The sequence below is a fragment of the Gracilinanus agilis genome, chromosome 3, assembly GCF_016433145.1.
Source record: "Gracilinanus agilis isolate LMUSP501 chromosome 3, AgileGrace, whole genome shotgun sequence".
Lineage (NCBI taxonomy): Eukaryota > Metazoa > Chordata > Mammalia > Didelphimorphia > Didelphidae > Gracilinanus > Gracilinanus agilis.
Window position 1 is genome coordinate 623,536,985 of NC_058132.1, and position 14,288 is coordinate 623,551,272.

The 14,288-nt window shown below is 34.9% G+C and overlaps 1 protein-coding gene across 1 annotated transcript in view; it reads left to right on the forward strand.

Moving 5' to 3' along the window:
- NYAP2 (neuronal tyrosine-phosphorylated phosphoinositide-3-kinase adaptor 2) overlaps positions 1 to 14,288 on the forward strand; it is a 336,968-nt gene that overhangs the window by 213,483 nt on the left and 109,197 nt on the right. The window contains exon 3 of the mRNA XM_044670792.1: positions 8,028 to 9,125. Coding sequence (XP_044526727.1) covers positions 8,028 to 9,125 — 1,098 coding nt within the window. The remainder of the gene's footprint in view (positions 1 to 8,027; positions 9,126 to 14,288) is intronic.

Below are 14,288 nucleotides of genomic sequence, written 5' to 3' on the forward strand. Positions count from 1 at the left end.
ATATATATATATATATATATATATATAAAGACATCTAATTAATGAAACCTTGTATAAACATGGAGAGGGAAAGAAGCAAGGAGGCTTAGTGGATTGAGACACTGGCTCAAGAATGGAGGTCCTGGGTTCAAATGTGACCTCAGATGCTTCCTAGCTTCATGACCTGGGGCAAGTCACTTAATCCCCATTTCATAGCCCTTACCACCCTTCTGCCTTGAAACCAGTACACAGTATAGATTCTAAGGAGGAAGATAAGAGGTTTTAAAAAAAAAAGATATAAAGGAGCTTCAGAGAGATCAGAAAAGGTCCCAGAGAAGTTAGGTGGTACTAGAGGTGCTTCAAAGGAAGTACAAGGCACAGGTGAGGAGGAGGACATTTCAGAAAGATTGAAGTCTGCAATATGACTGAGACTTAGATAGAATTAAAGCCCTACTTCAGGTCAGCAGACTAAGTGACTCCACCATTAATAGCCAAGAAAGGAGCATTTCAGAAATGCCTTAGTCTTATCTTCTCCATTAATAAATGACATTATAAAGAAACTAGCAATCTTGAAAAAGATATTGCAGGACTTGTGACTGTGAGAAAAATAAAAATATACCTCTAACCCCTGGAATAGTGGGCTGTGAAAGGAGAGTTATTGTGAGCACCATTATTCTGGAAGTGGGAAATGTGTCTCTCACTTTCTAGATTAAGCCAGGACTAGTATAACACAATGTAGACATTTTCTCCCTTTTATTTTGTAATTATTTTTTCATGGGAATGCATAGATAGGTCACGGATCTTGTGGTTTCTTAAATATAAGTATTTCTTCTACCAACATAAAATGCTGTGTCTACAGTTTAGAAGATATCTTAGTGAGTTGGCTGAGGCTCATAGAAATTTAAATAATTTGCTCAGTATTCACACAACCAGAAAATGTCAGGGCAGCTGAGTGGCACAACGGATAGAGCACTGGCTTTAGCAAAAGGAAGATTCGTCTTCAAGAATTCAAATGCAACCCCAGACACATAAGCTATGTGACCCTGGTCAAATCACTTTTTTGCCCCAGTTCAAAAAGGTGATTTGACCACTACTCCAGTATCTCTGTCAAGAAAACCCCAATTGGATAAAGAATCAGACACGAATGAAAAATGATCCAAAGACTATAACAAAGCAAAAAATGTAGGATTGGAATCTAGGTCTCTAGATTGTAAATCTTATTATACCTTTCTCACTATATCCTGCTTCTTCCTTACTTAATATCTAATATATATATATATATATATACATATATATATATATATATATTACATTATTCATTACCTACTCTCCAATCTCTAAGTCAGATTGACTGAGAGGATTCTCATTCTAACAAAATTTTTACCTCTTATCTTATTGATGGTACATTTCATTGTTTTTTAATCATGTTTTATTTAATCCACAGTTGGTATCACATAGGATTTGAACTCAAGTTCTTTTGACTTTGAATCAAGTAATCTTAACATTATACTCTGCTAACTTTCTTTTCAGTAGAAATAACTTATTTACTTTTTCTTTCCTTTTTGAAATCCTTAACTTCCATCTTGGAATCAATACAGAGTATTGGTTCCAAGGCAAAAGAGTGGAAAGGGCTGGGCAATAGGGGTTAAGTGACTTGCCCAGGGTCACACAGCTAGGAAGTGTCTGAGGACAGATTTGAACCTAGCACATCCTGTCTCTAGGTCTGGCTCTCAATCCACTGAGCTACCCAGCTGCCCCCTTATTTACATTTTCTCATGATTTGATTTGCTAAGTTCACACTATCAACAAAAGAATTTTCAAGCTAGACACTTCCTTACTGAAATCCTTACACTTAAGAAATACTTCAATATGAAATATATTCTACACATAAAAATGAAATTTGGAAATTAATCATGTTTACTTGTAAAGTTCATTAAAATTGATATAATAACACAGAATTAAAAGTGACTTCTACATTTTTTTTCTGGACTAAGATGTGGAGAATTGGGTTAAAAATTCCAACCTTGATTTTTTTTAATATTGTCTTTTTTGTTATCTGCTGGGTCAGTAAGATAGAGAAATGCTAAAGTTCTGTTTTTGCATTCATTCTTTCCTTGAAATAGGAAGAAAGATTTCAGAAGGATAGTTTGACAAATGGGCATGAGGAATTTCCAAAATTAACTGTGAAAGACAGATCATCTAGGCGTGTCTGAAAGCAATGCATAACCTTTGTGCTCAGAGATCTCATTTCCAAAATGTCACATTCTGCTTATTCAGTGGTGCTGTCATTAAGCTATTTTAAGCTTGAAAATTTGTGTTCTGGAGCTGAACCAAAAAGACTGTATCTATCTTTGGGTTTATTTGTAAGAATTTAGAATTCATTCAAGAACAATAAAATCATCCTTAGTGAAGTTACTTTCTGTTAAATATGGAGGCTTGAAATGTTTCTTTCTTTTTTTTTTTTAATATTGCCATTCTTATCTGTGGCAATTGAAAAGACAGGCAGAATCAATCAAATTCGTGAATACTACATTTATATTGTGTATTGAAAGGGATCCTTTTATGGATGGATATTTGTCTTTATTCCACCTTTTATCAGTGAAGGATGAACTGAGCTTTATAGTTTTGTAGTCATAAAAGGTATATCTCCCCTCTCATTTCATAAATTGTAAACTGAAAAGTAAAGTGGCATATGATAAGATTAGCCACTAAAATTAATCATATATTTCTTTGTATAGGTAAAGGAAAATGAATTATTTGGTAAATTGAGGCATAGTTAAATACTAAACTGAGTTCTGTATAACTCTATGGTCTAGTCATATTCAATGCTTTGAAACTGAGTTAAGAAAGGATGGTAACAGGATATTGACTCATAAGTCAATGCAGTGTCAGGGAAATCTTGTGCCTTCATTGCAAGGTCCTTTGAAGAAGGTTACTGGGGAAGAAATCCAGTTGCACTTATATTAGTCATGTTATGACCACTTTAATCACAAAAAAAAATCATCCCTTAAGCCTCAAATTTTAAATAGACAAGATAGACTATGCAAATTTAAAAAAAAAAGCCTCCAAACCATATAGTAAGTTTGTGCAAATTCTAAAAGTAAAAATCTTAAAGAAATCTAATGCCAGGAAATCATAACAAATGTCAACATTTTACACCTCTTTCCCCCAAGGACCATTTCTTACTGTGCCTACCTAACTCTTATAAATAAAGAGAACACATTAATGGTAAATAACCTATGAAATTGTTAATATAGCTCATTAAAAAAAACTTACTCTCTGTCTGAGTGACAGTTAAGAAAGAAGAGCATGAGCTAGACAAAATGGATTAAGTGACTTTCCCTGAGTCTCATGGCTACGAAGTATCTGAGCCAAGATTTGAACTCATCCTCTGACTCCAGGCCTGTACTCTATCCACTGTAACACCCAGCTACCCTTGAATATGTTAAAATAGATTAGAATAAAGAGCCTACTTTAATCAGCCATTCTATGACTTAGTATTTTTTTTTTGCCTTTGACAAAAAGAAAATACCTTTTGGAAAAGAGATTATGAGCCAAATACCTTGTGTATAATGCTGTCAGGTGGTGGGATCCTTTGGACTCCCACTGAAACCCGAACTTCTGTTCCTAAAGTTGATGCAACCAACTGGGTTAATAACCCTTTATTAACTGAGAGGATTATTTCAATCATGGAATCAATTATTAAAGGTTTACTATGGCCAAGCATTATGGTAAACATGGAGAGCAAATGGGAACAAATATGTACAAAATACATACAAAACATATACAGGCTAGATGTGTACATGTACAGGTTAAATAGGAAATAATTAACAGAGGAAATTTACTGGGATTAAGAGGAGTTGGAAAAATGAATAATAATTAGAAGAGTGCAGTTTTGGTGTTGTCCAAGGTTTCCAACACACAGAGGGGAAATTGTGAGCACTTTCAGTCCTTTAGTACCACAGAAATTAATCTTGTGTAATCTTCCTTGGTTTCTGACTCTACCTATAAAATGAAAAGATTGAACTAAATGATCGCTAAGTTCCCATCCAGTTCTAAATTTGTGAACCTATTAAGTGATCTGAGCATCTAATAAGCAAGAGTAAAATTCTTTATTTCTTTATTTTAATATTTTATTTCTTCCTAATTACTTGTAAAAAATAACATTTGTGTATTAAAATTTGAACTCCAAATTCTCTCCTTCATTTCCTCCCTTCTCTTCTCCCTGGGAGAGCAAGAAATTTGATATAGTTTATGTTAGTAATTTTTTTTTAATAGGAAGGTGTCCTTTCACCTGCTGCTACACCTCAGGTAGTCTCCTCCTAAGCCTCATTCTTTTCCCTCCTCCCTGATATATTTTCTCTAGAAGTGACTTCTTAGAGTTTCTGTTACCTTTCAACCTTAACTGATTTGAGAGTACATTTTGTGCTGTTTCTTCTGGGATGTTTTACTGGGCTTATATCAGGTGCACAAGTTGTTAATTATGGTTCTGATGGGAGAAAATGGTTATTTCCTTCACTTGTCGTTTATATGGGCCCTGATTATCTTGGGGAAGTTTTCAGGATAACTGAAGTGAAGGGGTGGATTACATGTCCCTCACCTTTCATATCAGCTCTGAGAACATGTCAGAGTTTGTAGGAGAAACTTAAGAATTATTTTCTGCTCATTAATTTATTCTTCCAATTTGAAGTAATCCCTTTGAAGTGTAACAGGTGAGTAATAGGCCATGTGCAAATTAGTTGATTCAACATATCTGAACCCTTGCCCATTTCTTAGCCCCTGTTGAGGAACAATAGAATTTGAGACTGCTACTTTTCATCAAAACATCTATAATGTCTGTCTTGCTTCTTCTAATCCTACTGCAAAACTGGGATGACCAAGCATCAATCTAAAGAACTGGTTCTCACTCAAACTAGGGTCAGGGGAGGTTCCCCAAAACTTTTTCAGGGGATGCATGAGGTCAAAAACTTTTCATAATGCTAAAAAATCCAATAATTATCAAAATATAAATTTTTGAATTTTGAATGTCATAAATATCAATAGATATAATTGACAAAAAAGAGTTCTGTGGTAGTGGTGAAAATCCTCATTTTTTAAAGAGTCTAAATTTTAGAGTCTAAGGGCAAAATGTTTGGAAGGATTCAAGAACTGGTAGGGTGTTACAAGTAGTTAAAAAGTAACTTGCTAATACCATCAAAAGGATAGGGGCATGATGGCCATAAGTACTATTTTAAAAGATTAAGTTTATTGTAAATTACATGAGAGTAGGAATTGTTTAATTCTTTGTACCTGTATCCCTAGTGACTAGCTCAAGGCTAGTTATGTATCAGACCCCTAATGGTTATAGGTGCCCCCTTGATCAAATTTGACAACTTTCTAATATCTAACTTTTTTTAAACCCTTACCCTCCATCTTACAATTGACACTGTGCATTGGTTCCAAGGCAAAAGAGTGGTAAGGGCTAGGCAATGGGGGTTAAGTGACTTGCCCAGGGTCACACACCTAGGAAGTGTCTGAGACTAGATTTGAACCCAGGACCTCCTATCTGTAGGCCTGACTCTCAATCCACTGAGCCACCCAGCTGCTCCCAAAGATTTAACTTTTTAAAATTGAGCATTAGTTCATTGGAGTAGCTTCTCAATCATACCTGACACTTATATAGTGCATAAATTCTTTTTTCAACCCTTATTTTTTGTTTTAGTAACAACTCTGAGGAAAAAGGGTTAGGCAAAGACCAGATTTACCCAGTTAGATATTGGCTGACTTAGATTTAAAACTAGGTCCTCCTGAGTTCAGGCCTGACTCTCTATCTATTGTGGCACCTACCTACCCTTGGTATTTTAAATTGTGAAGAGTTTTATATACTTTATCTCATTTCGAATGATGATTACATTCATTTAACAGATTATGGAATTAGAAATGCAGAGAAATAAAATGACTTTTTCATAGTTATATGACTGATAAGGATGGAAGAAAAGCTATAGATGATGTCATACCTTAATATGAGTTCAATTCTGTTGCTCTTGGGATCCAAAAACTTGTTTTGTTTTTAATATTTTGGTCACTAGTTTTCAATACATTTGGTTTTTCTTTATGATCTTATATATTTTATTTGCATTTTAAAGTGTTACTCATAGATGGAATACATGAGACTGCCAATAGGGTCCATGATCCGAAAATATTTTAAGAAGTCTTGCACTGTCTACCATTTATCCCTTTCCTCTTCTTTAATAAGATCTTAAAGAACCACCAATGTGAGAAAGATTATAGTTTAGAACTATTTCCAAGAGAGTTGGATTGAATCCTCCTACCTTGTTCCAAAACCACCATTCCTCTGAGGTTGTAAATTACAGAGAATTTCTTTCTTTGCTCATTACCTCATATCTGTAAGCAGTACAGTGGAATTGTCCATTACTACTCCATCAGCCACAATGAACCAAATATAGTTAGTCAGACTATAAACAATAATGATAATCAGTCTAATCATATGTAAGCACAATGGGATAATGAAATAATAAGAGGCTAATTACTTGCATGTGCGCTAAGCAAATTATTTTAATCTTAAACCATACTATGTGCCCAATCCACCCTATAGCTTGGAGAACTTAAGTTTATTTACTGTCCAAATAGAATTATTCCATTTATGATATATGTGGTTAACTACCTCTAAACAGAGATATTAAAAAATCTCAGTGAAGTACTCTTGTTGCTCTCAGACCTTTCTTAGGGTTGTGACTGTACTAGAGAAAGTGCTGCTTTTTGAGTCAGAAGCACCTGCCATTCTACCTTAGACACTTAAAAACTGAAAGGCCCCTGGCTGAGTAACTTCACCTCTAGGACATATTTTTTGTTTGTTCATTTGTTTTTTTTTATATATATATATAAAATAGAGTATTGAGAGCATCTACTTCACAGGGATGTTAGAAAAGTCAAAGGCATAAAAATGCCTTTAAAACATTAAGCTATACTATAGACAGCTGCTATTATTTAGAATTTATTTGAGGTTTCCATATGTCCGCCAAACAGATCTAAGAAATCTCATTAAAGATAGAGTTTTCTATATCACATAACCGTCTTGAATAAAAACCAATGAATTCAGTATAACCATGATCTATACAGAATTTAGACATCAATATATTTTTTATTTTTAATGTATTTAGAATATTTTTCCATAATTATATGATCCATGATTCTCTTCCCCTTTCCCTCCCCCCTCCAGGAGCTGATATACAATTCCACTGGGTTATATATGTATCATTGTTCAATACCTATTTTCATATTATTCACATCTGCAGTAGAGTGAACTTTTAATATCAAAACCCCAATCACATACCCATCGAACCATGTGATTGATCATATATATCAATATTGACATTATTATTTTGGGACTTTCAGAACTGTGAATCTGTAAATTTCCACATAAAGCATCAGACCAATTGGTACAGAGAGGCTATTTTTGTATGAATGGAAGTGGAAATTCAGAATAACAGACTAGAATTTTTCTTTACATATTAGATGTCATCATTTGGAAAATTCATTTTATTAAAATGGAATAACTTCACCATTTAGTGATTGTGACCCAAGATATCATACCAATTGAATCGATGCAAATTTTAGGAGTTTCTTGTTTAATCTTTGAAGGTTATATTTTTAGGAAATTTGTCCACTTATATCTACCCATGTTTGATCTGGTTGTTTCAATTTGCAATTTCAAATGCAGATATGCAAATATTTCTCCAGTTTAAAAATTCATTAGTGGTTCATTAATATTATTTTGAAGATAAATATTATAATAGCTTGTCAACATATTTCAATTAAATATGGAAAACGTTTTTATGGGATATGTTGCCATATCTCTTCCTTAGTTGATGCTATTATTAAATAAATAAATAAATAAATAAATAAATAAATAAATAAATGGATGAATGAATGAATAAATAAATAAATAAATAAATAAATAAATAAAAATTATTGATCCCAAATACATTCTAATCAGAACCACCACAACAAACATTTCCTGACATACTCATCTCCTCTTTTTATTGTAGGGCCAGCCAAACCCAGACCCCACAGCGATGAATATTCCAAGAAGATTCCTCCTCCCAAGCCTAAGCGAAATCCAAATACCCAGTTAAGCACATCTTTTGATGAAACCTATATCAAAAAGCATGGGCCTACGAAGGCATCGCTGACGCGGGACACATCTTTATCACAGGTGAGCAGTCCTGCACTAGATGCTGAGGAAGAGGAGCCTGTGTACATTGAAATGGTGGGGAATATTTTAAGAGACTTCAAAAAAGAGGAAGATGACCAAAGTGAGGCAGTTTACGAGGAAATGAAATATCCCATATTTGATGATGTCGGCCAAGAGTCAAAATGTGAATTTGACCATCACAGCTGCTCTTCTCAGTGTGCTACTCCCACAGTGCCTGACTTAGACTTCTCCAAGTCCTCAGTGCCATGTACTCCAAAGGGTTTGCTTTGTGATATTCCCCCTCCCTTTCCAAACTTACTGTCTCATAGACCCCCACTGTTGGTGTTTCCACCGGCACCCGTCCAGTGTTCCCCCAATTCTGATGAGTCACCTCTAACTCCACTCGAGGTCACAAAGCTTCCTGTGTTGGAAAACGTGTCTTACATCAAACAGCAGGCTGGAGCTTCTCCATCATCACTGCCATCTCATACTTCTGGTCATCCTAAATCAGAGAAAGACCAGACAATAGCTCATGGACCATCTTCTTCTTCCTCTTCTGTCCACTCTTCATCACCTCCCCACCCTTCCACTTTATACAGAACACCATCTCCACATGGATACCCTAAAAGTCACTCTGCTTCACCTTCTCCTGTTAGCATGGGGAGGTCACTTACTCCCTTAAGCCTCAAAAGACCACCACCCTATGAATCCTTACATTCAGGAAGCATCTCAAGAAGCTCTCCATCAGTGCCTCATTCTACAGCCAGAAACACATTGCAGGAAGGAGGGAAGATGGTAAATGCCTCTGTCAATACCTATGGGTCATCTCAGAGTGGCTCCCGCTCAAGAACACCCACAAGTCCTTTAGAGGAGCTCACCAGCCTCTTTACCTCAGGACGAAGTTTGCTGAGGAAGTCCTCCAGTGGAAGAAGATCAAAAGAACCTGCAGAAAGTAAGTTTTATTTAATTCAATATTAGATTCCTACTTTGACAAATTAAATCCAATTTGTACAAAGAAATATATAAATTTGGATAAATTTTAGCCTTACAGATGATCCAGTTGAGGAAGCATGGTGATATGATGGATAGAGTTCTGGATTCAAGAGTCAGGAAGTTATGAATTTAAATATGGCCTCAGAAACTTGCTAGTTGGGTGGCCCCAGACAAATCACTTAATCTCTGTCCACCTTAGTTTTCTCATATGTAAAATGGGCATAATAATGATACTCACCTCCCAGAATTGTTATGAGGATCAAATGAGATAACATTTGAGATAATATTTATAAAGCAATGACTTTCAATACTATCATTGTTTCTTTTTATTTTTTTTAAACCCTTACTATTCAGTCTTAGAATCTATATTAAGTCTTTGTTCCAAGGCAGAAGAATGGTAAGGACTAGGAAATTGAAGTTAAGTGACGTGCCCGGGGTTACACAGCTAGGAGATACCTCAGGTCATATATGAACCCAGGTTCTTTCCATTCCAGGGTTAGCTCTCTGTCCACTGAGCAATCTACCTGCCCCATCTATAAAGATTTAATAAGAAAGAGTCTCAAAAATCCCAACAATTTGAAAGATAATGTATAATATATTGACTCTGACTCTGAGAAAACCCTTTATTCTTTTAGTTCTAGAGATAACTAAGATCATAAGTTGGAAAGAAGAGGTGAGCTTTTATTAGTTCACCTATACTACAGGTCCATTCCCTATCCCAATCCCTCACTAAATCATATGAGATTTTTTTTTTACTTTTTATTTGACCAGTTAAAATTTGAGGCATTGAAATTTGTTTTTCCTTCTCTGGGAATTCCTTATGTCAATGAAATCACTGGTTCAGTCTCTTCCCCCTTTCCCTACACAGTAAGAAAAATTCTGCAAATGTTTGCCATAACAGAAATAACTGAAGAGAGGAAATATTGAAGAAGCAGTGGGCAGTCGATTAGGGAATTCCTAGTCAATTAAGTTTTCCCAACCAACTTGATGAAATTAGAGGATATTATGGACTAGAAAAAAAGACAATGAAATGTAAACTGCTGTCCATTTCATAGCTTGAATTCTTCCAGGTTTATCTCTACTTAAATAAGCATGCACCTTGTACCTATTTCCTTGTCTCTGTTCCCTGCTTTCTATATATTGAAATGTCATTATCAGTCAACCAATTTAATCAACCTGAATCCCACCATCACAAAGATAACATTGCTATGGTCTTGAATTTCCTTGTCTTTTTCTTTTTTTATTGTTTTAATTTTTATTTTTTCAATTACATGTAGAAACAAATTTTAACAAGTGTTATCTGACATTTTGCTCTCCAGATTTTCTTCTTTTCCCTTTCCTGAGACAGTGAAGATTCTGGTAGATTACACACATCCTGTCATGCAATACATACTCCCATAATCCTCATGGCATGAAAGACATGTATCATGCACACCTGAAAAAACTCATTAAACAAATAGAGGGAAAGTAGTATGCTTTGATCTATATTCAGATGCCTATAGTTCCTTCTATGACTGAAATCTCAACTGTTTCCTACAGTGCCTGAGAATTCTTTCCTCTAAAAGTTCACTTCATCCTTAGCTTTGTACATTAGAAATACCTGCCCTCCATTCTGTTTTGCTGGATTTTCTCACAGACACAATGTAAAGGGGACCAAATATACCATTATTCCTTTCTAGGCTACACTGCTGCTTTTTTTCAAAGGTTTCCTACAATGCTTTGTGACAGATACTTCCATCTTCTCCTACACCATTTTCAATTTCCTTTATTATGTTATTTTTCCTTATTAGAATGTAATCATTTTGAAGGAAAGAATTGTCTTCTTTCATGTTGATATTTGTAATTCCAGTGCTCAGCACAAGGGAATCACCAAATAGATGCCTGTTGATTTATAATATACAATGTCCAGAATTCATAAAGAACCAAGGAAAAGTAGTTGTGGAAAGAAACACGGCTTGAGAATATAAAAAACTTACAGATTTCTGATAGCTTTTGTGATATTCATAAATGCTTTAGAATATCAAGATTATGGAATGATGACACATGTCTGAAAGTGACTTTGCAATGTTCCAGCCCCAAAAGATTAGCATTCCCTGAAAGGTTTCCATGCTTTCCCTTCTATCTATCTTACTGAAGTTGCATCCTGGTACATTCCAAAGCATTGATAGTATATTTTATATGCTGGGCAGAAGTTTTGCCATGTTACCCAGTCATACAGCCCAACCCTTCCCTTTCCCATGACACACTTTATATAGCTTTGCCCCCCTCTAGTTGTTTGAAGGCTGTGTGGGTCTATTCTACACCTCCATACACGTGTGTCTTTTTTAATTCTTTCAGTGGAAATAAACATCTTTGCTTCTTTGGTAAGTTTTTCAAGAAACAGGAAATCTTGATTTTAGTTGCTTCTTATAGTAATTACATTATGAGAAATCAAGTAAATCACTAAGTCTCTTTTGGCCTCATTTCCCTCATCTGTTTAAAAAAAAAGAAAAGGATGTTAGTCTAGAAGCTTTAGAGTTCGCCTAGCATCTAGACTCTAGATCCTAGGTGAACTCTACGGCTTTTGTTTTGCGTTGCCACTTTCCAAATCCTATGTTTTTTTTGTGCTAAGAAGAATTCAGCAGCAAAGAGCTGTCAGAAAAAAAGGCGAGTGATAGATCTAATCCTACTTTACTTCAGCATTTATAGCAATGATTTAATCCTGAAGGATTACTCACAGTACACCCAGAAAAAGGTTTCTGTTTTGATAAGATACAGATAAAAATCAAAATGATGACATTATTTGCCAACAATTACAAGTAGTGCTGCAATTCCATTTTAAGAATGGCACTACAAACTAGGACCAAAGGAAACGAGTGTGATAGGAGATGTAATTTGGTCAAAGATTTTAGGTAAGATGTTATCTATGAAAATACAGTCCAGTTTCCAAACATATTTTCTAACAATGCCATACATTTGCATAATTGGTTGAATTTCCCCTCTCTTCATTCATTTGTCTGGCATTGTATTGGCATAGAGCTAAGGAAATTTTCTATGCAAAGCCTTTAAAATCTACAATCTACTTAAAAGTTGATATTATGTGGATTTATTTACTCATAATCATCAGTGTGAACTCATTTGTATTATTGTTCTAGAATTGCTATCATCTGTGTAATTAAGATGCTATTTTTTTTAGTTTGTTTGCTTGCTTACCTATGTACTTCAGGGGTAGGCCTTTGACAGTCCCAGCTGGCAACTCTGCCCACTAACTGGAAAATACATATGTTTGAGAAACGTTGAGCTAATGAAATTATTTCAAGAATAATCCATCTGTCAAATTCTTTTGAGCTTGGCACTTCATTGACTTCTCTCATTGACTCCACAAAAGATCTTTCTTCTCTTCTGAAAAATTTAATTAGAATCTGCCTTTTAAAAAAAAATTAGCAATCACCATGTTCTATTTCCTACCTATGCAAATCGTAGTGTAGGAAGGTACATTTCATGGCATTAGAATACTATTAAACGAAAGTAAAATTTTATTCTTGCATGAAATGGGGAAAAATAGTACAAGTAAATATCCATTTAGCATTTACTTTTGACTTAATAACTCATAGTTCTATTGCTCTGTAAGTTATAAAAAGTTGTTGTCAAGATTAGTTATTATACCCTTATGTTATCACTAAAGAAATTCAGACTGAACAAACATGACTTATCCACTATCATAGCATCTTCTCTTCACAATGTTAAAGCTGGAAAGTAATTTAATTCAAACATTTCATTTCACATATAAAGGAATTCAAAATATTAGTACCAGGATTTGAACCCATTTATCTCAATTCATTCTCCTCTGTGCTTTTTAAAATATGCAGCAAAGAAATATAGACAGTGACATGGAGAGGAAGGGAGGAAGACAGGCGACTTCTGAAACTATAAACATCCCCATTTTTGGCTTGGGGTAGGTGATAGTAGCTTGAAGTCAATTTGTATAGGTGATTTTTCACATGCTTGTGAAGAAACAAAAACTATACAACTTTTTTACAAGTAATTGAGCCATCTTTTTGCTCTCTAGGAGATGATGTAATCTTCCTTTACTTTCTAATATCTACCCTCTTACCTTGCTGGACAGCCTCTGCCATTTTGCAAAGATGGATATAGGAGGACAAAATATTAATAATAGCTATCTATATATTCCAAGTTTTTCATTCTGTCAATCTAGAGCTGAAATGGAAGGAAGATTCCTCCAGTCACCCCCATTTTACTTCTAGAAAATCTTGTTAAGTGACCTTCACTCCAGCTTAAATCTAAAGCAATTACAAACATGTAACTCATGCAGTCACTTCACAGGCTTTTCATTCTTTATAATTATTGACAAAAAGTTGAAACAATAGGAAAAGAGGCTTGAATTAGCAGATCTAGATTGTAATTTATTACCTTTGAATTTTTTTTGTTTCTAAATGCAACCTTCAGATTTCATTTCTATAGAAACTTTTTCTTTAACATTACCAAGGCATTCTGATGTTATTTGTGCAAAATGCATGAATATTTATGAATAATCAAACACATAAGAAAAAGGTATACGTTTACAGTGCCCCTCCTGCTTGTTATATTGTTATTGTGGTCTGGCATTTTTTTAGTTTTCTTTAACTTTCTTTTAAAATATCTAATCATGAGGGCAGCTAGGTGGCTCAGTGGAGTGAGAGCCAGGACCAGAGACAGGAGGTCCTAGGTTCAAATTTGGCCTCAGACACTTCCTAGCTGTGTGACCCTGGGCAAGTCACTTGACCCCTTTTGCCTAGCCCTTACCATTCTTCTGCCTTGGAATCAAAACATAGTACAGGACATAATATTGGTTGCAAGACACAAGGTAAGGATTTAAAAATTAAAAAAAAAATAAAATATCTGACCATAAAAAATGAGAGAAAAAGCTGAGTAGGAGAGGAAATCATAATGGTAGGTTTGATCATCTTTGAATGCCTTTTTGCCTTTTTAAAAGGAAACCCATACCTTCTATTTTAGAACTGATACTAAGTATAGATTCCATGGCAGAAAAGGGGTAAGGGCTAAGTAATTTGCCCAGGATCACAGAGATAGGATGTGTCTGAGGCCAAATTTGAACCCAGGGCCTCCCCACTCCAGGCTTAGG